This window comes from Megalops cyprinoides, chromosome 7 (genome assembly GCF_013368585.1).
Source record: "Megalops cyprinoides isolate fMegCyp1 chromosome 7, fMegCyp1.pri, whole genome shotgun sequence".
Taxonomy (NCBI): domain Eukaryota; kingdom Metazoa; phylum Chordata; class Actinopteri; order Elopiformes; family Megalopidae; genus Megalops; species Megalops cyprinoides.
The window spans coordinates 16,096,887-16,122,470 of NC_050589.1; the positions used below are offsets into that span (position 1 = coordinate 16,096,887).

General features: G+C 42.0%; 3 protein-coding genes across 9 annotated transcripts in view; 1 reads left to right on the forward strand and 2 right to left on the reverse strand.

Annotated features, from left to right (window-relative positions):
* Window positions 1-349: 349 nt before the first annotated feature.
* tada3l (transcriptional adaptor 3 (NGG1 homolog, yeast)-like) lies at window positions 350-6,836 on the reverse strand. Of its 4 annotated transcripts, none has more exons than XM_036533751.1 (9): window positions 6,782-6,836; window positions 6,079-6,298; window positions 5,642-5,892; window positions 4,144-4,249; window positions 3,381-3,513; window positions 3,125-3,228; window positions 2,242-2,351; window positions 1,710-1,901; window positions 350-1,072 (listed from the first exon to the last, which is right to left on the reverse strand). In XM_036533751.1, the coding sequence occupies exons 2-9, from the start codon at window positions 6,286-6,288 to the stop codon at window positions 880-882; spliced, it is 1,299 nt and encodes a 432-aa protein (XP_036389644.1). In that variant the 5' UTR covers window positions 6,289-6,298; window positions 6,782-6,836; the 3' UTR covers window positions 350-879. The 4 variants fall into 4 exon arrangements, with proteins under 4 accessions (XP_036389644.1, XP_036389647.1, XP_036389646.1 ...); XM_036533754.1 differs by having other exon boundaries at window positions 6,079-6,295; window positions 6,782-6,799; XM_036533753.1 differs by lacking the exon at window positions 6,782-6,836 and adding an exon at window positions 6,478-6,537.
* A 1,040-nt stretch (window positions 6,837-7,876) lies between these two features.
* On the forward strand, window positions 7,877-12,063 carry LOC118780771 (actin-related protein 2/3 complex subunit 4). Its single transcript, XM_036533451.1, has 6 exons — window positions 7,877-7,929; window positions 10,130-10,248; window positions 10,400-10,511; window positions 11,207-11,302; window positions 11,577-11,747; window positions 11,983-12,063. The coding sequence occupies exons 1-6, from the start codon at window positions 7,927-7,929 to the stop codon at window positions 11,986-11,988; spliced, it is 507 nt and encodes a 168-aa protein (XP_036389344.1). The 5' UTR covers window positions 7,877-7,926; the 3' UTR covers window positions 11,989-12,063.
* Window positions 12,064-14,518: 2,455 nt separating this feature from the next.
* Window positions 14,519-25,584, reverse strand: part of LOC118780438 (6-phosphofructo-2-kinase/fructose-2,6-bisphosphatase 4-like) — a 37,901-nt gene continuing 26,835 nt past the window's right edge. For 2 of the 4 annotated variants that reach the window (XM_036532906.1, XM_036532904.1), the window contains exons 8-14: window positions 25,144-25,351; window positions 24,381-24,527; window positions 23,624-23,728; window positions 20,194-20,323; window positions 19,948-20,010; window positions 19,436-19,500; window positions 17,971-18,088 (exon numbers count right to left, since the gene is read on the reverse strand). In XM_036532906.1, coding sequence (XP_036388799.1) covers window positions 18,029-18,088; window positions 19,436-19,500; window positions 19,948-20,010; window positions 20,194-20,323; window positions 23,624-23,728; window positions 24,381-24,527; window positions 25,144-25,351 — 778 coding nt within the window. In that variant the 3' untranslated portion in view covers window positions 17,971-18,028. Of the gene's footprint in view, window positions 15,049-17,970; window positions 18,089-19,435; window positions 19,501-19,947; window positions 20,011-20,193; window positions 20,324-22,836; window positions 23,729-24,380; window positions 24,528-25,143; window positions 25,352-25,584 lie in introns of those variants that run through there. The other 2 variants (XM_036532905.1, XM_036532907.1) reach the window with 2 other exon arrangements.

Below are 25,584 nucleotides of genomic sequence, written 5' to 3' on the forward strand. Positions count from 1 at the left end.
GCATAATCTCTGAAGTATACAACATACAGAACAGCATAGATTATAGCAATGTTACACTACAGTACAGTCTCTATGGACATCCATGAACTCTTATTGTCGACATGCTAAACAGGGAAAAGCGAGGCTTACATTCATTCAACAAGCTGTACAAGAAGTTAATACAATCTAACTGTTGAGACTTTTTTCTAAATGAAAAACACCCATTTCATACAAAGACTTATATTTATTGAAACATCTGCTTTTTGTTTTCATACACAACCAAAATATGTATAAAATGACAATATCAAAAAAGAAAGATGGCAAAGAAATGAAACTAAGAAATCATTACTGGTTCACAATAACACCTTACCCCAACATTACACACAAAGTCTTACTCGACTCCACTCTGTTTTTGATACCATGGTAAATGTCAGTGCCTTTTTAAACACAGTTGCTGACACTCTTCTAGTCATCATTAGTACATACTGGCAAATCCATCCACTCTGAATTCTCTGTGCAGATTTTTGTTTGCTGTTACAGAAACAACACAATAATTCTACATCAAGCCTGGTTCTTATTTACACTGGTGACTAATACTAAGTGGTAGTGTAATGAAGAGGTTAACAAGGATGCCTGTGAGCAAACTGAGGCCAGTGTTAGTGAACAGAAAGGACATTCTCACTAATTCACATGTACTCTGACAGAGCTGGTTGACCAGGGAGAACATTACAATACGTCAAATGGCAGAGAATCAACAGATACACAAATCCATACTCTGATATTTGAATGGCTGGAACCCTCACCCCGATGTCCTGGAAGTATTTCTCCCTCCCTTCCCAACTACTGTCCCTCACCCTTGTCCCCGCCCCTAACTTCCCCTCTCTCCACTCCTCCAAGTCTCTATCCGTCAAGTAGTTTGAGGATGCTGTCCCTCTCCTTCAAAGCCTTCCATGCCTGGTCCTTCTCCTTCTTGGTGGGCGTGCGCTTCTTCTGCCGGGCGGCCATGATGCGGCGGAAGGCTTCCATGACCTCGTTGTCGGAGACTCGAACCCGCTGCCTCAGTTCTTGTTTCCGTGTCTCTTCCCTCGCCAGCCTGCAGGGGGCAAAATAGAGGCCCTGTGAGTCAGGTAGCCATCTTGCACTTATGATCTGCCCTGCAAACACCCTCATCCAGGGCAAGTGACACTGATAATCTTGTAAAATATAAGCAATCTATACTGGCGGGTGTTCTGATTGCTCAAAGGTGCCCCAGTGCCACACCTGGGAATTGAACCTGCAACAGTTGCCCAGTTGCTTAACTATGTGACATACAGAGTTGACTGTGGACTCTTAACTACAACTGTAATTTTGCCTCTGCAGGCATGAACTAACTGAAATGTAAAAACACCTGGGAAATCTTTAGAACCCCTAATACAAACTTAAAATGTGACCAAACAAATATGAGTGGCGGACTGTTGTTTCACGTGTAAGGGGAACCTAAGTTGAAGATGGGAAATGTACAGTCTATGACATAATTTGCAAGTGGATCCAGTTTCCATAACACACTGTCTGTAACATTCAATAAAGAGTAAGATGCTAAAGCCCAGCAAATGAATTATGTATGCTCTCAGATATACCCTTCTGACATACATCCAAATGATCAGTATTCCCATTGACACATGCACAGCAGAAACAACTGAAACCTTTGAGTTCTAATTACATAACCCCTCTTCCTTCTGCCCATTCCTCACCGCAGAAGTTCCTGCTTGCGGGTGCGGTTGTGCGCGCTCAGGGCCTTGAGCTCTGCCTGCCGCTTGTGCAGCTCAGCCAGAACTTCGTCCTCAGAGTCACCCCCTGTCCCCGGCCGATCTTCTGTGTCCAGTAGCCCCTGTGACACCAGCTCCTCCTTGATACGCGCCTCCAAGGAACGAGTGTGTGGCACGCTGGCAAGAGACAGGGTGGTGTAGAAGAGAAAGGGTGATGTACCAAAGAGTGCTGTGGGTCTGTCCTCTGCCAAGGCATGTCTATATGTGAAAGACACACCTTGACCATTGGCCAATCTATGAATCACAAACGTCCAGTGGTGACTGGGCTTGATCTGCCACGTGAGAACTGTGAATGCGTTGGGTGGCCTAATGCACCCAAGAGGAAGTTACTGACCTGGGCTTCAGGAGTAAAAGATGTAAATATCTACCCAGAATTCACACTTCCATTTCTCTGGCTAAGGCGGTGATAAGGACAAAGCACAGAGCTGGTAGGATATCTGGGCATGTGGAGGTTTACCTAAAGGCTTTGCCCTGGCTGCGGGGGGAGGTGCTAGCCCCATCATTCCCAGCATCCTTCCCTGGCACATCTGGGATTGGGGAGTCCTCCATGGGAGAGATGATGTTCTCCTGGGAGTTTAAAGAAGCAAGCAGAATGGTGAGAGGAAGAAAGGCACAAGCAGGATATTGGAAGGAGGAAGGAGAACAGAGTAAAATCAGAATGAAGGAGTCCACAGAGAAAAGGGAGGGGTGGGGGGGGTGACAGTGGAAAGTGATCAAAGGGAAGTGGCAGGAAAGGGATTGTGTCAGAGATAGAGGAAAGGACAAGCAGGAGGAAAAGGAGAGGGATAGATGAGAATGAGGCAGGGCATTGGCTTGGATTGAGTCTGTTATAATTTGTTGCTGAGTAGGCTGCGACTTATGTCTGATGTTTTACTTAGGAGTGGCGTTCTCCATGTGATCCAGCATACTTCCTTGTGTGATATAGATAAACAGTTGCAATAAATAAACAGTTAATGTTGAGGTTCAGTGTTATAGTGGGAAACTGCTATACAGAAAGCTGCCCCTCAGCTACCAGTTTGGCAATAAGGATGATGATTGTCCACTTCCAGAAACATGCTACATCTCCATAATTCATAGGCACCAATGGAAATGACATTTGTTTTGAGCAGTCAAAGCTCAAACTTGGACCATTTACACCTTGGTAAGGGTAAGTGCTTGTCATTGATTGCAGAGATTTGACACCAATGTGCAGACAGTATCCACCTGGTTCAGACTGAATGATTCAGTAATACTAATATTAGTGATTGTACTATACTCTTTGTCAGTAACCTTTCAGTGTTGTTTTCATTTTAACAGAGATATTTAATGGGAAGGAAACAGCGGTCATGTTTGCATGTCACCTCGACTAGAGCCTGAAGGAGGCGCTGTGTGAGGGGACCGAAGGGGCACCCATCATCTGGGGGATCGTGCTGGGACTCCGACTTCTTAAGCAGCGCATCCACATCTGGGGGATAGGGGAAGCATCATGTCATAACACTCATACATCTAAAGCAACAATTTAATCTTAAATTAAATGTGAAGGCTGATGCATGAGGAGAGGGTAGGGTGTGTGTGCCTCTCCCTCTCTTTCTCACTCTTCCTGGACACGCTCCTCACCCTTGGCATCCAGTTCTGACAGAGGTCCCATAATGCCTTTCTTCTTGTCATTGGCCCTGGCACCATCCCTCTGCTCCTCAAGCAGGTCTTCCTGAGCCCAGCGCTGGGAGTAGTGTTTACCAAGGGCAGGCACCTGCAAAGCAGCATGCCTTTTTAATGGATTAAATCTACAGCCTTTTCTAACATTTATTTTTGAACCGTAATTTTTTTTGCATTGTCTGTCTCTTTATAATGATGACAGTTGACTGATGACTTTTTTTCAATAAATATATTCTGACGTTGAGACTGGCTTTTATTTTATGTTTGGCATTACCTTTAATATCATCATTTGACTCACTTACAGTGACAGTGACTCACACTCTGTGAGCTACTCTCATGTCAGTTACACTGCACAGAACTGTTTTGCTTTGACTTAAGCTGCATCACAGTGCGCACAATATAAGGTGTTCAGTGGGTACACAGTATGCTAAGAGATTCTGCTAGAGGACAACGCAGAAGATTCAAGTAGAGTCTGTGCAATGGCAAACGGCAGTATGACGTACACACAGTACAGCCTGGTATTGCACTTAAATTTTTGTAATTCAGCAGACATGAGCACACTTACATTTTTAACACCCAGTGGACACTCATCCTGATCAATGTGCAAGATATGAGAGCATTTACATTTCTGTCATCCAGCAGACGCTCCCATAAAGAGCAAAGTTGCAATGACTGCTGTGATTTGTAAATGGAATAAGAGCAGAGCAGCACTCCTGTGCTTTACCTTGTAGTACTCTGCCTCATCCTCTGGGGGCTTCAGCAGCTCCTCCAATACCCTGATCTCCTCATTGGTGATGTCAGCACAGTATGGCTCCACTGAGGCCCAGAACCTGGAACAGACATGCACATGCACACACTGCGAGCCTGACCAGGGGATAATGAGCACCACTCTACATAGCAAAGGTGGATATAACACTCTCAGTGCTTAACAGTTTGAGCTGCTTTATGCTTTACTGGAAACAAGATTGTGTGAAAACTGCCAATTGATGGAACACTACACCACAACAATGGGTACTTGAAGTCAACCTCTGAAGCACTAAGTCACCACATGTAAAATCTAAATGTGATTTTTCTTGTAGAAATAATAAAACAGCATTTATGATTAGATGCATTGTATCGTGAAGCCTGATTGGTGGGTGGAATTTGTCATTTCTGACTACACCACTGGCTACACAAGAGAGCTTCAAGAAGGTGTTCATAAAAATGGAATGATAAGAATCTACTATAAACTACTGAGGGACAGGGAAATTAGTTTTGTATTCAAGTTTTTTTCTCAACTGGACTGCCTAGACTGCCTCACTTAGTTTACATTATATGTTAAACTATGGAGGTTCTGAACTGCACATCTAGCTGGCTACCCATGTCCTGTGCTTTCCTTCCATGAGAATACAGCACTTTTGAACATGTAGCCACATTAAAACACCCTGGTGGTATATTCACTCTGTCTTGGGGTCAATGTATGGGAGTATATCCACACTGTCCCATTCTCACCATTTTGCTTATTTTTACTTCTATAACAGCATTATATTGTACTAATATAATGAAAAAAAACATATGAAAGAGGAAACAGTACTTTTCCTTCAGCCATGTCCAGATATTTTCAACTAAGGCCACCTGTGAAGTTTTTTCCAAAAACAAAAAAAAGACACTGAAGCACCTATATCTAACTGTGCTACACTGTAACTGCAGTATTGCATTGACAGAAAACCCCCCTAATTCCTAAACTGTACATAAATGTGTGTTTCAAGTACTTCTTTGGAGTATTTCCATAAAAGGCAATGAGCTTTATATGTCACATGGAATTTTCCCATGTTCACCTCAAGAAAATCAGTGGTTCTTTATGCATATTGATGATGTTATCGTGGGTCTTACCCCAGCCTATGTTGATTGTGTACATTCACAGAGATGAGAGTGAAGAAAACTCAAGGAAAGATAGCAGGACACATCCAGGATATAAGGCAGGCACTCATAACAAAAAGGAGGAACCCACATTGGTGTGCCTGTTCAAGTCTACATTCCCATCTAAGTGTATTTACATACATCAGTTGTTTCCACTGGAAATCCATGAGGTTCAGATTTCTTTCCAACCCAGGACTTAAGTATATAAATTGAACCACCTGTACTTATAAATGCCAATCACCTAGTGGCTGAAGAGCATCTCTAAAACCTTTACCACTGTGAACCTCTGGTACCAAGGTTAGGCATCTGACCACAGCACTGACCTGTTGGGGGCGTCATTCTTTGGATTTCGAGGTATGTCCTGTGGATCATCATTAAACTCGTATTCCTGGATCTTAGGCTGCAGGTTCTTGGATTTGGGCCGTCCAGGACCGGGCCCTGGTCCATGGCTGCCCTTTCCGTCCAATTTCTGCTTCTTGGGCTTTGAGTGGCGTGGTGTAGCTGAGAGATCTGTCTCCTTCCCCAGCTTCAGGAAACGCTTGTCTCCTTTCTTATCCTGCCAGTCTGTGAGGATCTGTGACACACAGAAACACAAATTATATGTCACACTATATGTCGTTTCGTTTTCTAAACTTAATGGCTCCAGAATTGGCCAATACTACGCCGAATGCTAAACCGTCGGTTGTCTCTGTCTTTCCCTTGCCTCTCTACAGTTTGTTCTTGCTCCTCTTCTGGCTCCTTCCTTACACCCCTATCTCACCTGTCTCTGTTCTTCCAGGGCTCGGAGGCGACGGCTGGCTGAAGATAGCAGTGTCTCCAGTTCCAGTTGCAGGGTGTCCAGCTCCTCGATGCCGATGCCATCGTCCTCAGAGCGGCCCAGCACGGCCGTGTATCGCGGACACACTCTGCTGTGCTCCACCGGCTTAAAGTCATAATATTTGAGTGCGGGGCAGTCCTTCAGCTCGCTCATCTTTACGCTACTGTGAAAGACCACATTCAGTTCAGACAAATACAGAAAAATATTCCGCCTGAATTACGCACAGAGGAAACGCTATACAGGTTGGACAACCTCTATGAAAGCAAGACAATGAAGTGAGCAACAGGCAAACGTCAAGAATTTTGTATTACAGTTGAACTCCCATCCATATATACTACCTACCTTAGTAACTATGCGGCTATTACTAACTGGCTAGCTAACTAACTAGCTAGATTCATGACAGTGAAGTCGACTTCGCGCTACTGCAGTGTGCAGTTGAAAACAACGCACGGATGCAACAGAGCATGTTTACCATACAGCTGTAAATCGCGCGTTTCTTAACTAATCGAGGGCAACCAGATTTCTGCTCAACAGATTAAATCATTGCCTGTAATTTATTTTGCTTCTTGAAACCAGATTTCGTTCCGGTTTTAAATGACAGACCACACTGATTGCACATGAAATACAGAAACAGTAGTGTCTTTACCTTCAGAGTGCAGCATCCATTACTGGCAATACCATCGGAGGGAAAAGGGAAACTCCACTCGATGCTCCTGTAGATTACTGTTTTTAAAAACTATAAATACACTTTCGTGGGTTAAAAATATTTAATAACACGTTTTTTCATGGATGTTTTAAATAACATTGTGTGTAACGTGTGATGTGGTGTCTGTGTTAACAGTTATCAGTACCAAGACACCCCTACCCATGAAATTGGTAGGTGCAGAAATTACAGCGCGTTGAAGCCTGGCGTTTTTTCACTCCACACACAATACGCATTGTTCTTTGATTGGCTTAAACGCTGCATGTGAAAGGTTTCTACCAGTCATCGACGATTACGCGCTATACGCGGAGAAAAGCAACTCGCCCTTTCATTGTATTGGCTGCCTTAGCCAAAATGGTATCTTCGGGAAGAGTGTCAAGCCGAGATGTATGGTGCATGTACAAGATCAATAAAAATGGGCTGTAAACATGCGCGCCGTTGATTTGATATTCAGTTCATTGCAATGTTTCTGACTGATGGTTTAACGTGGTCACGTTCGTTCCAGACATTTGTTTTTCTAGCTGGCAAAGCGATGCTTGGGGAGCTTATTACTACCTTGCTAGCGAGCTAGCTAATTTTCTCACACCGCCATCAAGCCTCATTTGGCACCCCTTTTTTACCTTATAAGGAAGAAAATATTAATCAAACTCAACATTGATAGCTGCAGACTGAGGCCGAAAAATATCGTGGGATTTGTGAGATGCATATGAGAAAAAATCCATATTTAAAATAGAACAAGCCATTTTACTCTAATTAATATAAAATTTATCATTTTGGACCCAAAACCATTGGCTAAGGACTGGGGAATGCAGAACAATGCATATGGAATATTTTACAATCAATTGTTGGTCATAAATGTTACACACAAAATACTTTCTTATAGAAAGTATATCGCCCAAATTTCTATTTTTCTAAGTTTTTTATAGCCAGTTTACATATACAGTTTTAAAAAGTGTTATAGGTTATAATCTTCCCCCGTGAGTATAACAGGGTGGTATGTCCGAGTGAGTAGTGAGGTTCACGGAAGAGTCGTTTTACGCAGGCGTGGCGAGTGTACTTCCGTCTTCTTCCCCTGCGGATACAGAGAAATGGTAAGGGAACGGGTTATTTTTCTATGAAAATCTCGAAACAGCCCACCTGTTTGTTTAAAGAATGACAAGCGTAGTCGAATGTTTATTCGGTTGTTACCCAGATATCTAGAATATATATATGACGTGGGGTTAGATAGCCAGATAGCTAACGTTACTTGCAGACTGTCTTGATTGTATGGAGTAAGTTGGATAGCCAGCTAGTTAACACTGGCTTATTGTCTAGCTAGCAAATAGTTTGGTTCCCTACCCAGATTTTATACCGTCTACGAGGTGCATTTGTGGATTTCGGACAATTCACAATTTTGCATCAGAATAAAACTGAAGGAATATTAGCTATAGTACTGAGACACAGTGTACAAATTGCACGACATCTGGTGCGTTGACGTCATTTACTATCTAGTCAGCAAGCTAACTAACATTTTTTTATACCAGAATTGGACCATCGTTAGGTAATTTACCGAGGTAATTTAGTCGGCAGGAAGGATCTCGTGTCGCCGTACAGTTTAATTTAGACAACTAACTAGCTAAGTAGTTTTGTGTCGGCTGAAAGCCGACGTTAGCTAGTTATGTTTTGCTCAGCATGGTCCATTGGAAGTGATAGGTTCTTAGTTGTCTAGTTAACTGTCAGAGAGGTAACTTGGCTGTCTTACATTACTGGTGTTTTCGGCGGTAATTAGCAGATGTTATTACGTTCTGATATTGTTCGTTATTGGGGCTACTTGATCAATACCTCAGTACCTGGTTACGATTAGGTAGCCGTGCGCATTTTCACTGACCCTTTTTCAAGAGTTTTTTTCCAGGGCATCTTCCATTGCCTACATTTTACTGCGAATGTATGACCCATTTGCACAAAAGATAATTGGTTGAAGGGCGTTGCTCAAAAGGCTAGAAACCAGCCAGTCATCTCCAGCTAAAAACCCACAACCCACTTGTCGCGAATAGTAGCTTTACCTGTCGTGTCTTGATCTTCTTATGGAGAATGGACACCGCGCCGTCACCAGTGCAATAGTATACACAATGTCGGAGGTTAATTTGGAAGACATCATTATAGTAGCTATTTCAAATCAACAGTTCTTAAAGCACTAGGTCTCTATTGAAAAGCCATTGTGATTGGACAGATGTTGAGAGAAAGTTAGCAGAAGAAAATGTTATTGTTATAACAATAACAATAACACGTTAAATGTTATACTCAGCCTCGCTGTATTCGCATTTTTACCCATTTAATACGTTAACATGAGTAGTTCCTTGTTAATGCCTGGACTGACGACCCAATAGGACATCTGCAAGTTGATGAGCTTGCACACACTGTGTATAAACAACTGTAATCAGTAAAACCAGACAAGACTCTAGGTGCTTTGGGTGGTTCTCTCTTAATGTATGACAGAGGTTTTCTGTTGCCATGTAAAAATAAGTGTTTTAACCACTGTGGTTGTTTCAGTGGTGATAGGACAGCCAATGAAGTTTGCCCTGTTTATATAGGTAGATAGTTCTCATGTGAGAGGTTTTAGGCTTCCACTTTCAATATTTTTTATTCAACCAGAGTGTAAAACTCACTATACAGTATGGGTTTATTGTTAGCATGCATCATGTGGTTGGATTCCAGGAAGTATTGTTTCGGTAGGTTTAAAAATAATTTTAACAGCCTTAATGCAGCAGTGGTTAAGGGTCTGGACTTGTACCCAGGAGGTTGCAGGCCCTAATCCTAGTAGGACATTTTAATGTGAAGCAAGACATTTAACCTGGATTGCTCCAGTAAAGCTGTATTTGTGAACCGTAAACTGATCAGGCCAGGAATAAGGGTATGTGCTTAACTGCTGTTTGCAGTGGCTGGAATTAATGGCGAGAGGTGCATTACAGCATGCAGCAGTGCTGGAAAAGCCATACATGGCTTTGCTGTGCCTGGAATTCTCTGTTTGCCGGGGGAAGGGTACAGTATCCAAAGAATTCTACTAGCAGGTTGAAACCTGTGTATCAGCTTGCGGTCTGACCCACAAGGGGGGGGGGGGGGGTGTGGGGGGGTGCTGCGGGGGGGTGCTGCTACAGGGGTTTCACTTCCAGCTGTGTGCTCCAGCCCGGCCGGCTTGAAGGCTGTGCTAGTCACATAGTCCTGTAGCGCAAAACACATCCTTTTATTTGACCGTTTCTCTGTTTTAAGTTGCTCTGTGTGTAATGGAGTGCGCTCTTCCCCTCCCTCCCCCAGACTGCAACTCTGCGCCCGTACCTGAACGCCGTGCGCGCCACCCTGCAGGCGGCTCTGTGCCTGGAGAACTTCTCCTCGCAGGTGGTGGAGCGCCACAACAAGCCCGAGGTGGAGGTCCGGTGAGTAGCAGTCTGCCTTGGTTTCTTCGTTCGTCAGCCCCTCTGTTTGCCGTTATTCCCGCTCTCACCCTCTGCATTCAGCTCCTTCATAGGTAGTAACCGCCACTGCTCATGCGTTTAACCCCATCCCGACGTCTTTTCCTCTCCCCAGGAGCAGCAAGGAGTTGCTGCTGCAGCCTGTGATCATCAGCCGCAATGAGAAGGAGAAGGTCCTGATCGAAGGGTCTATCAACTCTGTCCGCGTCAGCATCGCTGTCAAGCAGGTCAGACAGAAGACCCTGCCAACCTCACTCTGACTGTCAGCATGCAGCCCAGTCAGTTTAGAGCTATCGTGGCCCTTGATCCTGTGGCTGTCTGCCTGATGCAGAAGAGTTTTTCAGGGGACAGCACATCATTTCTGCAAACTGCTTGGCTTGTGTTGAAGTGTGACATAAATTAAAGTTGAATTATTACATGAGTGGGAGTGGTCCAGAGTTGGCCTCTGACACAATTATGTCTTCAACATTTTATATCTACTTATGAGCTGGTGGAAAATGACAGTTCTGTATAGAGGTCCAGTGGGATTAGCATATTTAAAGACTGACACATATAATTTCCCTCATATTTTTGGGACTGAGATTTAAAGACTAGATTCATAATTTACAGTTGTTCCATAATATCGTGCTACTGGGTAGGGCCTTTTGAAAAATGCTTTTTGAAGATGGTTCCGATATGCACAGGAGGCAGATTGAATTAATGTAAAGCAAGAATGCACCTTAGCCTTTGTCCTGCTGTTCTCACCAAACGCGTCTCTTCCAGAAATGAAAGGTATGTGTGTGTAGTGACACTCCCGCTTTCACTCACTTTGAAGTTTCACTTAAACCACTGTGACTGAGTTCTGAATGCTGGCTGGACAACTTTTTTTTTAGCTGGGAGTCATGTGAGGATTACTAAAGGGTCTGAATGGTCTACCCTGCAGGCGGATGAGATCGAGAAGATCCTGTGCCATAAATTCATGCGGTTCATGATGATGAGAGCTGAGAACTTCTTCATCCTGAGGAGGAAACCTGTCGAGGTAAAGGAGGGGAGTGGGGGGGTTGGGAGTGGGGGTGGGGGTGGGTTTGGAATCAGAACAGTGAGTTGAAGGTTGAAGGAAAGAATAACAGACACAGGAAATATAAGGGCATGAACTAGACAGATGAATGTAGTAGGCCAAATAGTGCATCACTGACAGCGGGGCAGTCTGATGCAGTGGAGACAGTGGGGATTGGGGAAGGTAAAGCGGAGACCACCACCGAGTGTAACGTCACGTCTTTCTCCGCTTCTGCCTTGCCACGTGTCTGCGCCAGGGTTACGACATCAGCTTCCTCATCACCAACTTCCACACGGAGCAGATGTACAAGCACAAGCTGGTGGACTTCGTCATCCACTTCATGGAGGAGATCGACAAGGAGATCAGCGAGATGAAGCTGTCTGTCAATGCCCGCGCCCGCATCGTCGCAGAGGAGTTCCTCAAGAATGTGAGTCCATCCACACTGTTGAGTGGTTTGTCCAAGTTGGGAAGATTGTCTATACCGGTAGTACTAAGACCTAAGTGATCTGTGAGACAAATGAATTGGGAGGTACATGTGACTTAGAAGAACACAGAACTGCAGGGGAGATGAAGAGAATTTGTTTGTATTGCCCATGAACAGTACAACAATAAAATCTTGCAATTAGTTTTAAAATGTATATTGTGCTTTTTTGCTATTTCAGTTCTGAAGCAATATCCCACCATTGTTCACGCTGATCACATGGCAGTGGCCATCACCAGGATTTCCTGGAACGTGGGGGTAACTTTAATGGCCAGGAAGAGATGGCAGACCAGTTTATGTGAGAGCAGCCAACTGCAAGGAGAACCACCGAACAGAGACCAATCAGACAAGGAGGCATGGCCCCCTCTCATTAGGTTATCCTGCTCTCATGAATATTGATATTTGTACATAAAGTTGTCAGCCTCCTTAATTTCTGCCTTTAGAACAAAATTCAAAATCAGGGCGGGTCCTTATAGTTAAACCTTAATATTCATGAGAGCAGTGAAACACTGAGAGTTTTGTTCCAGTAATTTAAATGGTTTGTTTTTTATATATTATATATACATATTATATATATCCTGTTTTGTTAAGTTTTTGTTACAACTAACCGTCAAACCATACGGAAAACAATGCTTGTATTTTGACAATAAACAACACATGTTGTGAACAGTGATGGAAGCAATGATGATGCTGATGGTGATGATGATGACAATTAAAACCCATTACCGCTTGTTTGTATCTCTGGATGTTTCTTTTTGTGTAATATTCACAGCAAAGAGAGTTTAGGGAGGAGGGAGATGTCCTGTTAACATTTATTGTGACAAACGGAGCTTTAAGTGAAAGGAAACTCTTAAACGCATGCGTTACAGCAGTACTGTGTAAAGGACTGTGTACTTAAGTCATAGCTCACAGTTAAGAGAGTGCATTAACAAGCTCACTGTGAGGAAGTCCCAGATCTCAGTTTGTTTGGAGACTTCCACATTTGCTTTCAGACTTACAGCTATGACCACACTTCCCATGTGGCCATAGGGCAGGGACCTGCAGATGACAAGATTATTTTTCTCTGTGTGCCATGTCAGTCTCGGAGTGCAGATATGGCAATTGCATGTAAAGTCATCATCTTGGAGGTTTTCATGTGAGGCACTGCGTATTTAACAGAGTTCATTGTTTTTACTGTGGGATACATTTTCTTCCTCCCCACTCCTCCCTCTAAATGCTTGTTAGTTATACTTAGATTCTGGACTTCATCTTCCATGATCGCTCTCTATTGAGTGGTGGACACTGTTGTGCTTATTGAGCAAATTGTGAGTAGTAAAGTGGTACTGAGTGGTGAGGCAGGGAAGTGATGTAGGGTGTAGTGTGGGTTGACCAAGTAATTTTAAACATAGTACTTCTCATCTCTAGGGTGAATCTTGTTCAGGTGGATCATTACAAAATGCAGAACTGAAAACAAAACTCTATTTTTAATAAAGCAAAAATGTAAAACCTGTTTAATAATAGTTTATGATTTATTGACAGGGTCAGTCAAAGAAGGCAGCTGCTTTCAGTTTAACTTGCAAACAAAAAAATGTTGAAGAAAATGCTTTTCTACCAGCATACAATTCACACTTCCCAACAACATATTTTTCACAGGAAACATATAGCAAATAATTGTCAGTTGAAGTCAGAACTTGAGCAGCATCAACCAAAAGCCCAATAAGTGATAACTGAGCTCAGAAGTTAAGTAGAATGGAGTCCAGAACAAGGACTAAGAAACACTGAGGCTCAAATGATTAAGAATGGATTCTTAAGAACTCCTGTTTCTCATGGTCTTTGATTTTTAAAAAATTATTTAGAGATTCCTTCAATGTCTGTGGTAAGGGAAGTACTTAGATGTATAGTGTTATAAAAAAAAGCTGACACTGAATGTGTTCATTTTTATTTCAGAACTATGCTCAGCTAATTGATGTTAACACATACATGGACCACTCTGAGGGATCAAAAAAGCATATGTATTATCACTTACAGAATTAGAGAAAACACTCAATTTTTCATTTTAGAATTTTATTAAAATAGACATTCACAGATCACAATGAGAAGAACGCATTTCAACAAACCGTAAACCATATGACAGATACAGAGGGTAGCACAGCTGAATTGTTCACATTCATATTGTGCCATTGTACAGTAAGTAAAACAGCAGAGACTCAGTGTTGTGTGGCAAAGGTTTAAGGAGGGTTTAGTGTTGTGATGTTTCTCTCTGGACCCCATGAACATCAGTAAGACACTCTGTTACTTGAGTGTGGGTGACACAGACATGCGTTAACCCATTTGTTGTGAAGTATTACCTTTGTTACAGTTTTATGGTTCAAACTGAATCCCTTTGAAACATTCATGTGCACTCAAATTAAGTACAATGTCTGATACACACCTGTAATTTCAACCAGAAATATTACATTTTTATGAATATTTTCATCTGTCATCGAGACATAGAAGCATTGCCTTTCATCACCATTTAAAGATAAAAAAGGGAATTAAATATTTTGCATTTAATAAAACACAACTTTTGTATGATATAAAGAACTTGCACTCCTTTATATACATATACTCTCAATAGAATATCAAGGAAAAACATACTTAAAAAAACAAATGGTAAAGCCATTAATCTGGATTGTAGTAGCTTTCCCATATGTATACTACTTCAACTGATATTTATTTTTAAATAAATATAACCCCTGTAATTATTTTGCCTGGCTTCAAGGTACTGCTGTTTACAGATGAATATGTCTGTGGTATTGCTGAGATTGTAGTCATTATACCAAATACCTATTACTGTTAAAATCTAAGTAACAGTCAACAAATTTCATTTCTCAATGAAAATATGCCTTCAGAATAGTTCTCTTTATGATTTTCACAAATGTTGATAAAAAGAAAGTGATCAAAAACAATTATGCTACTAGAATTATCTGAGGGCATTCCATTTTTACTCATTTTCAGCATATTCAAAACCATGATGAACAGGACCAGAGGCGTCAGGCAGAAAAAGGCAGAATTTCAATGGGAAAGCTTGTCAACTAGCCAGGGTCACCCATGTGAGCAGAACAGCAGCAGCAGTTGGTGGTATGGAGAGGTTGTCCAACCATGCAAGATGCTCCTGAGACAATGGTGCTCTGGACTGGCTTGGAGGTCAAACAGGGGCCTGAGAGGGTCAAAGGTGAGGTGGGACGGTCTGCAAGGCGTCCTGTCTGCTCCGTTGGACGTTAACATTCTGAAAGACAGTGGCAAGAAGAAAAAAAACACACAGTGAGTCCCTATGAATAAGCGCCGCTCTTGTGCATTTGACCTTATACTCACTATGGCGCCCCCTGTTGAAAAGGTTCAAGAAACACCTGATCATACAAACAATGTCATTATCTCCACTGTCACGTTAGCACATACTGCAAATTATTATTTTTTCACATATTTAAGAAAAATCCAGTGACAGAGGCAAAACATATATTTTGTATGAGTGTCACAGAAACATTTTTTGACAACCACAACAAAGAATGTCTTCAGAAATGTGTGACTTCTTCCACAAACAATAAACAGACAGAAGAGAAGGACTGAAACTCTAGCAAGTTTCACTTAAATACCTTGTATCAGTAAAGACTGGAAGCTATGTTAAGTAAAACTGAAATACGCAAAATAAATACACACACACAAAAGATACAGTAAAAATTTATTCAGACAGCTCCTCTCAGGGTAGTTTGTACCTGTTTAAAATCCCTTAGTGTGCCTGGAATAGACACCTGTAATGTGGGGATGCAGTGGAAACATCTGTCCCATAGGTGTTGATCCCTGGGTAGGGACACCACAGCTCTCATTTTCCACTGAACTCGTGTTTAATGTTGAGTGCTGAAATGCACTTGAGTTCCATTTGGCAGTGCTTACTGGCACACATACAATGAGGTCGCATATGATGGCAACCTCCTTCCAGCCAAGGAAGGTAATGGTCCACCAGCTCTCTGGTTGTATAAACCACTAACACTCTCAGATGAAGGGGAAGGACTAAAGGGCTGCAGAATTTCCGCCATCCAGGACCTGGGCTGAGCGAACTATTATCATTTCAGGCTGACCAATGCAAGGCATTCAACCCTTAAAATTCCCATTTTGATACCATCCTATGTGTTAAATGGGACATAAAGAGGCTAAGACCCAACATCCCAAGCGAAAATGCTGCTGTATAAATGCTATGTAATTATAAAGTAAATGTAAGTAAGGCTAGACGCCTTAGTTAAAGGTGCCTGTCTAAAACTGGTGCTGCTATATACTATAATTCCAGTGATGCTGATGGGGTTGGCAGGGTCTCCTGATATGAGATATGTGAAGATGTAGAGAACTATTTACCCCACATTTTTATATGATGACTACAAAATGAGAGGTGTGTTTTAGAGTTTTGATCACATTACAGTTTTGTCTCCTGACTGGAGCTCATAAACATGTCCTCTCAACTTCCTGTCATGGTCAGAAAAGCAATCTGATGAGTGCTTTTATATGTCACTCTCACAGTGACAAGTGCCTAGTTGTGGTGAACATGCATAGTAAGTTACTTTGATCTTCTCTCATGACAATATAAAATAGTTGCTTGCTCTCCTTCCCCACATTGCTGGCATCAGCCAATAAGAGGTCAGCATTTCATTCCGAAGTGACAGGTGTTCCACTGTAATGCTAAACTTGGCATTAGAACCTTTCCCTAAATAGGTGTTTATTCTTGACAAATTCATCTCAGATAAAACTATTCACATAAATTATGCATCTGAGTCAAAGACCAAATGTAAGAGGAGGAGAAAAACCTGCCCTATCAGAACAGAACAAAACAAGAACATAAATTGTTATAGATTTATTTCTTCACCTGATCTATGTATATATACATGAAAACATCTCAAATGACATTTGTTAAATATGTACAAACAGAGGAAAATCTTTTAACAGAAATTTAAAAACATTAAAGACATAAAACACTTGATTTGTAATCACAGCCAGTTCCTAGAGTATTAAAATTATTCAGTAATCACAGCATGACAGTACAAATAATAGAGTGCATAGAGACAAGCTTTTGACACCCTTGTGTCTTATTATTTCCAAACAATGATTCGTGCTACTCTCCTGGAGACATGAAAAAACTGCAGAGGTGGAAGTGAGGCTATAGCTGAATGTTTTCAGAGTAGCTATGCATGTTCTGTGCAAATGAGCTGGAGGTTAACTGGTTCTTTAACACCACTTTAAATGTACTGTGATTTCCTGAACCAAGACTATTTGGACTGATTGTATTGTGATTCATGTCTACATTATCAAAGCTCAAGACAGCCTTGACTGACCATCAGAACATACTGGACATGAAGGTAAAAAAAATCACAATTTACTTTTTAGAATTCTTTTAATTGTAGTTCTGTTAGCTGGACACTGCCAGAATATTGGTTGATTTCAAAGGACACACGTATGATGCAGAAAAAATGTGACAAAAAACAAACATAAAAATCTGCAGAGCATTTTTCTTATCCCAGCAGTGCCAAAAATATTCCAACCACATTCAACCATACCTCTGTTGTGGCTTTGTAAATATCATTTGGCTTAAAGAGAATGACTGAAGGAAACTATAAACCTTTGAAGACAATATAACTTACATCTGAGCAGACAGACAGACATTTGTAACATATACACATGAATGTAAGTGTGAAAACTAAATGAAAATGAATTAGCAAATTACATGTTCACATTGCCACCAAGAAAGTTGTCACCTATGTAAAAGAGCATTTTAGAAGAATGACTCCTTCTCAGATATGTCTGATTCCACTATAATTAAAACACAGCTTAATGTATTTGAATTACCAAATGGCCCATTGTACGTAAACACAGCTTAAAATTAATGCTTCACATCAAATCCTAAATATTGATGCTTTGCTCATCGTATGCACTGTATACATCTCTACATAAAGCAAAATCACACAGAAAAAAAAAATCAGACCCCAACAGAAGGGTAAAATTACTGTCTAACTGGATTCCAGTTGATTATTCTTGCATTTCTGACAAAAGGTGAGAAAAAAACAACAAAATGATTCCCTTAAACTCAGGGAGCTTAGTGAAAGCTAGACTGTGCTTTTCTGATCTTGAAAGCAAAAAAAAAAAAAAAAAAAAAGAAAAAGGAGTGATGGATGAACAGTCCAACAGGGGGGATGTGGGTTAGGGGTGTCACAAGAGGTCTGCCGCGCTCACTGGTGCGCGGGGACCGTGAGCAAGGCCTCTTCTGCCATCCGTGTAATGTCTACATTCTGTGCAATGATAAAAACAGAGGGGTCAAAGGCAAGCAAATCCACACACACAGTGGGGCTCAGGAATGGTCGAGGGACTCTGGTTGAAGTTCTTGACCATGTCGGCCAGGAATCATTCTGAACTCTGAAACTGGACACTTGGCTCTACAGTTGATTCAGAGCAATCAACATCAACACAGTGATTAGATCTGAGGGTCAGTTACAACTTTTACAACTGTGGTAAAACGCTTGGGACCTACAATATCATGGTTGGTCCCCCTTCCCTCCCACGCTCTTTAACACAGTGGTTATGACTTCCATGTAGGGCCACATTTGGACGAATGATGCAAAGAACCAAGTATTTTAAAGTGAAACAGTGATAAGTGCAATGACAGGATCTTGGGTCCCAGGTGCTCTTTCTACATGGAGGGGGTTTTTCATCCTAATGTTCCCTTAGCAGATGTGTTGTGGCCTTGAACAGAACCATGGTACACATTTCACCTTCCTCACTTCCTGCAAGTTCAGACTCTCAACCAGAGAAGAAGCAAATGAACCACGCTAATCATTTACATTGCTGAGGTGCCGAGGTTTTGTGGATCTGTGCTGGTTAATGATTTCTGCCAATCTATAAGTACGTTCTGCTTCTCTTCCTGCACTGCCAAGTCCTTACCGATGTAAAGCTGTGCACTCCAGTGTACCATCCACATGCTATACTCATGTGCTATGAAACACATGACCAGAATGATGGCCCTGATCTCTGACTGCTGCCTGGGCTCCTTGACAATAGCTTTTTGCAAACACTAACATCGTTTCAGAATGTTATACTACACCAATAAACTTGTTAAATAGCCAGTCCATTAATCTGTATTCAAATGCTCCAAAACAGCCATGATGACATAACCTTCCAAACATCAGCAATTGCATTATTAAGCAAAATTAAAAATACAATAAACATTATATGCATTGCTATCGCAAGAGTAAACATCAGTTTCAAACCTCTAACTACAAAAAAAGAAAGAACAAAGAGTAATCCAAATCAAATGAATAAAATGTCCAAATCAATCTGAAAGTCAGGAAATCAATTAGTAACACTTCCATTATCATTCAATCCACAGACACCATCCCCCAACAATTTCTTGGTTTTATGTTGATTAACTGAATTGCAATTTGTACACATGTAACAGGGAAGTCTGCTGACTAACTGCCTTCACTCTATTAAGCCGTATTATTATTAAGCCGGCCATCATATTTACAGTCTCTCTGGAAATACTGTCACCCTGGAAACACTGTGAGTCTGTGTGCATGGCCATTGAAGATCTCCATTACGAATAAGACTGGTGTTAAGTGGGAATGCTGCTAAAAACCTACCTCTGGTTTGTCCCTGTGCGTGTTCACTGCTTCTACATTCAGATAAATGGATTCCACCTTGCAGCCTGCAGATCCAGTGAGGACATGTCACACAGAAGGTTAGATGATTAACAGCAGCTGTGGGACTGAACGTTACCTCAAGAAAAAGTGCATGTGCTCAATTCCATGACCACTAGATGGCGCATGTACACTAATGTACGCTTCATTCCAGTTCTTTGGAATTTAGGGTTAAGGTTGTAGCATATTAGATAATGAGCCATCACCACAAACAAGGACTTTGCTATTGCAGTACTGCATTATTATGGCAGATTAAATGACTTGCACAAACTCCTCAGGCCCTAATGTTCTACAAAAATATTTAAACCATAATTACACTCTCTTACATGGACACCGTACAAGGCTATAACTGTCATTACTTTGCACTAAAAACCATATTCCAACAGGCAGGGGTGAAAATTATGGCCTTTGATGGTAAAATTACTCTTCTTCACAGCTGTAATAGTCATACGTACCATATGCTACAGGAGTGAGTTTCAGTACTGTGTGCAAAGGGCACTTCAGGTAAGGAAGTTCCTCTGAAGAGAAAAAAAAATGCAATATTTTCATGTCAATTCTGTGACACTTGTTTAATCACTTATAAATTTAATGTTAGCTGGGTTTCAATACATTTTCCTCCTAACTGGTAAAAAGGATAGTCTGATCCAAGAGATGGAATTGGATTATGATTGGAGGTTTGTATGTTTGGGAATGGGGTTTACCTGCAGACTTATCCAGGAAATAGGCCAGAAGGCAGCGCATGACAGCTTGGTGACAGATGACCAGCACATTCTCTTGACGCTCCAGTTCCATGATGACTGGCTCCAGCCTTTGCACCAGGTCCTCATAGGACTACAGAACAAGAACTGGGATCAAACATAGGGACACACACACACACACACATATATACACACACACACACACACACACACACACGCACACACACACACACACACACACACACACACACACACACACACACACCATACACACCACACACACACCTCTGCAGCAGATCCACAAAGGACTACAGCAACAGAACCGGGATCAGACACTCTCCAGCAGATACACAGACACATGACTGCAACAGGACCTCACAAAAAGGCACAGAAAACCAGGAGCAAGCACACACAAAAACTCAAAAGAGCCTCTAATGCACAGACTCCAACCAAGGAGTTAAAGGGGAAAAATCAGCGGCATGACAGAGGCGTTGCCTGCTCTTTCCGACACAATGCGTTTGTGGAATCCCAACTGTAAGCAGGACCATCTTTTTTTCCCATATATACAATGTGTGAAAGAGGGTGCATTCACAAACAAGGGCTAGAAATCATATATTTCCACAAAAGATTTAATCATATATTTTTAAGATATTAATACTGTGTAAACATTTATATATTTAAATGTACTATAAATTAGAGTATAGGTAAACTTGACACCTTCTGACACTTCATTGTTCAGGAGTTGCAGGACATGGAAAACAGCATGAAGCAAAAGGTGGTGGCCTGACTGGCGTCTGAAAGGGTGAGTCAGATAGGCTACATACCCTAAGTATACAACAAATTAATGTTTTTCATCTCCCCTAACAGGTTCATTGAATAGAAACAAGAAACTGACATAAGAAACACAACACAACAAACTGAACCAAGGACCCCAATGGAAAAGTGTTGCCGTTTCAGACTTTACTTGCCATTTTTTCCCCACTATTGTTCTCACTCCATCCTCTCTCCTTTCAAAACCACGATTTCTATATAATAAAGCTACGGTAGCTTTCTGTTAATGTGTAAATGTGGGTCATCGTAAGTCAGATGGCTGAAAAGTGAAGAGTGTATTTTCTTTTGTGTCCATCAAAAAACATTGCAACAATGGCCATATGTATAGGTATACAGTTTGTTCCTTGCTTTCTTTTAAAACTTCTTAAACATACTCATTTTATTCTAACTTGTGAAAAGACGACAGTCCTGAATTATCCAGCACATCGAATAATTTCAAATGGTGACATTGCTATAGCAAAGCCATCTTTTTATAAACACCTAGCTAGCCTACAAGAGAGAACAAGAAAATACATGGTCTGCCTGGTTCAGGGGCATCTATTCAGAGCAGGTGCTGCACACATTCACTGATCTTTATCTTATGGTCACCACCATTTCTATTGTCAGCCCATCCACTAAAGAGCTGTGAATATGCACAGCATCTGCTTGTTCAGGGGCATCTATTCAGAGCGAAAGATCAGTGGGTCTGCACAGAACCTGCCTTAAACAGAACAAAAAAAGCTGCATTGCTGTTAGCTAACAAGGCTACGCCATTTCTTATCATCATGTAACACAAGGGTTAACTGCATTGTGCCTTCAAGTGAGGAGTGTAGGAGTGTGACAACGGGCAATCACAACATCTGTGGAAGTAATCAGCATCTTCTCAAGAAGCAATCACTACAGCAGCTAAGATTTTTACACTTGAAATCAATCTACTGTAGGATAAAGACCCATATTTTGCCAGTTACGTTCCTGGTCTATTACACTAGGATGGCAAAATGTCAGGCTTTCTCTCTCTCTCTCACACACACACTCTCTCTCACACACACACACACACACACACACACACACACACACACACAGTCAGAACCTCTCTTCTACTCAGATGCACATCTGAAGCCACAGCCTTGAGGGATTAAAAAATACATACAACTTCTATTCAAAGCTCTCATTCGAGAGGCAGCAGATCATGTTGGAGCCTGCAACTTTGTGACCTTGCAGGCGCAGAAGATGGAATCTTTTACGTAACACCCTGAGACTCGTGCTGTGACTCCAGCTCTCGGCAGGTGCAGGGAGCACAAACCAGTGCAGTGCAGCTCCTCTCAATCACCACAAGGTCTGCCCCCCCGGGGAGCCGATACCCGGGAGATGGCTGAAACGCGGTCCTGCTAATGGCGGACCACGCGCGCTCCGAGTGGACATAATGGGGCGGTGGTGAGGGTAATGGGGTGTAACTGGAGGGTGAGACGGCTAATTAAAGGCTGAAGGCAATGTAGGGGGAGAGTCTTGTTGCTCTGCATTAAGGGTGTTCCGGAAACAGGCTTGCTGGCATCAGGGCACAGTGATCCCAGCAAACTTGTGTGTTTCTGCTCCACGGCACAATGTTATTCCAGACTGGCTGCATTTACACAAACCTGCTGCAGTTATTAGCTGTCTGGATAATAAGACACCACATGCAACAGTAGGCTTCTGAACAGAGACAAGAATCTGGCCTATTAGATGCTAGACACTATAACATCTAGGGGCAATAGAAGACAAAAAGAACAGTGTACCAATCAGAGTATGTTAGCATGTTAGCATAGAGCTTAAAAGGTAATTGTAGAGGTTAGTTTAATATGAATATTACTCTAAGAGCAATAGTGTGTGACAGGGATTCAGAAGCCTTGCACACATGAAACTGAAAATGACTCAGTGTTCAGTTTTTGCAGCTTTTCACACTTCAGTTACTCCTGCACTTGACAACCAGGCTTGACCTTGAAGCAAGCAGTAAAAATACATAAACCTTGCTTTCTTTGGCTTGCATTTGCAAGACAACCTGACTCAGCTAAAGGTAGTGAGCACTACACAACAGACACCATCCAGCAATTGCCTCTCTCTCCACAGAACATCTCATATATGTTTTTTTGTGTTCCACAAACTATTTCACAAAGGCTCAAATAAGAATCTTTGCACATTACTAGGCTAAGTTTCCGCTCACGTAGAAGACATCGCCATTCTTCCAACGTCCGGCTAGTTTATACCATCACCGCATTTATAAACATTAGTGGCCCATTTTGCCATGCTACAACAGCCAAACAGTGTTTCAGCCTATTCAAAAAAGAAAATGTCAAAGCAAAGCTGGGTTTGCTTTCTCAAAATATGTATGCTTTTTTGAGTCTCTTGCTGAGAAAAATTAAGTCTTACATATCTTGTGCTTGGCACACACTCCAGAGGAAGAGAGGTGGCTTGTTTGGACTGGTGGTAATGTGAAAGAGTGGCATGCTTCAGAGCTGTGGTTAAAGCCAGATGAAGTGTGTGTGAACACACCAAGAGAAATCACCACATGCAGTACAACATGACAACTCCTGGTTGCAAGTGGGTGATTACACTGTCATTTCAGGGTCATTTTGCTGTGCCTTCTCACCTCCCCTTTCGGGTACCGGTAGCGGTACTTGTCCTGATCCCGGAGGGCGAACTCCAGAGGGAAGTGCTCCTGGATCTCCTCGTACATCATCTCTTCACAAACACCCTGGGGATGGAGAGCAGGCTTGTTGGTTCACACGTGTTCTTACGTACAGTCGCCTTGCATGCTCACATATTTACATCCAATCATTTGCAAATACCTAAACTGGGGTCAATTTCGTTGCCACTCAGTCAATTCAGGGAATGAACTGAAACTGAACTACTGAACTGAACAATGCCCATCATTTTCTATTAAGCTCATTCAATTCATGAATTGAATTGACTGAACTGAAATGGAATTGACCCCTGTCGAGTTATCTGGGGCGAATGTAGCCGAAACCTACAGAAGCCGGAGATGGCTAAACTTATTGAGTACTAAGGCACAGTGTTTCTCAATTTCACATGAACTTACATCCGTTGTTGCTTACTATTTCTTTTTCTTTCTTCTTCTTAAGAAGGCTCAAGAATCATGAATTACAATTAAAGCGTCTATTCAAACCAATGCTGCAGTAAAATTACTGTCACCTGCAAGTGCCACAGTGAAGGGGAACACATAAATCAAGCCGAGGATTAAAGTGCTATAAAACTGAAAGTGCACCAGCAATCAAGAGCCTGTGGAGTTATGGACAACAGACCTTGGAGAGAGAAAAGAGGCTCACATACATATGTTCACAAACACACACATACACACACACACACACAAAGAAAAAGCTTCTCACTGCATCAATCTCATTGAGGGCCTTCCACTGCTCGTAGGGTACAGCCAGGGCTTCAGCTGTCTGGATGGTCCGCTTCATCTGGCTGGTCCACACCTTCAGGTCTTTGATGTTTTGGTCCTGGATGAACCGGCCCAGACATCTGGCAAACTGGTGAACGACACAGAGGAAAAACTCTTGAACTCTCCTACCAAACACACTCAGACTGGACAAACAAAGACATGTACAACACACACATTTCTGTCCTGTCAATTTCTATCTATACAATCTACTGATCCAGGTCACTATAAACCTCTTCATTCAGAGATTCAACAACTCCATAAATGTATTCCACCCTAATGTTTATGTAAATCATCAGTTTAATATGCGTAGTCAACTTATGAGAAAATGCAGGGGTAGACCACACACTACACCAAATGTCACAATGTTACCAAAACTTCACACAACTGTATGGTCAGCACACACACAAGGAAATGTCTTTCCCCATTTTCTGATCGCAGTCAGGTAAAAAAAATCTGATTTGTCTCCACAAGTATGCATAACTCATATCTGTCATTATAAGAATATGCAATGATTTAGTTTGGGTTGAAACAAATTCTATGGGAATTCCATGCGCAATGATGGCACATTGAAAAGCTGAATAGACTGGCTGTCTGATGGGCAGATGATGGGCCATCTCCCATGTACAAGTTTTTTCTTTTCAGGTTTTTTTTTCATAGGCATAACATTTAAATACAGTGCTTTCACATACAGATTCTGAGCCTACCTCCTTGCCCCGAACCGACAGCCCGGAGTCGCCCCCGATGCGCCCTTTGACGTTGAGGTCACTCTCGCCGTGCCGACACAAGTAGATGGAGCGAGGAGTGATGTGGATGTTCATGAGGTAGTACACGATACGGCTCTGGATGTGGTCCAGGACCCGGTTCACTAGGTACCGCCTGCCCACGTCCATGATCTTTATGTAGGAGAGCTCCCTGTAGGGGCAGAGGTGACCCATGGGAACATTCTTCAGATATTTGTCATTAACACTGGAACCTTATCTATAGTCCATGCACTGATGTTGGCTTACAGTCACTGAACTGGAAATTTTATACTTGCTCTCCCTCTCTGGGCCATGAGCTGTACCTACATCTACATACATATTGGTATCATCAGGAGGCCTACACCACTAGAGGTAGGGAAAATCTGCCAATAGTGTAGCATAGGA

Excerpts from the sequence above, each read along its gene's own strand:
- tada3l (XM_036533751.1), bottom strand. The coding sequence starts at position 6,288 with ATGAGCGAGCTGAAGGACTGCCCCGCACTCAAATATTATGACTTTAAG. Across the intron at positions 4,250-5,641 it reads AAGAATGACGCCCCCAACAG|GTTCTGGGCCTCAGTGGAGC; the intron begins GTCAGTGCTGTG and ends TGTCTGTTCCAG. Across the intron at positions 1,902-2,241 it reads AGCCAGGGCAAAGCCTTTAG|CGTGCCACACACTCGTTCCT; the intron begins GTAAACCTCCAC and ends GTCTCTTGCCAG.
- LOC118780771 (XM_036533451.1), top strand. Across the intron at positions 10,249-10,399 it reads AAGCCCGAGGTGGAGGTCCG|GAGCAGCAAGGAGTTGCTGC; the intron begins GTGAGTAGCAGT and ends TCCTCTCCCCAG. Across the intron at positions 11,303-11,576 it reads TGAGGAGGAAACCTGTCGAG|GGTTACGACATCAGCTTCCT; the intron begins GTAAAGGAGGGG and ends TGTCTGCGCCAG.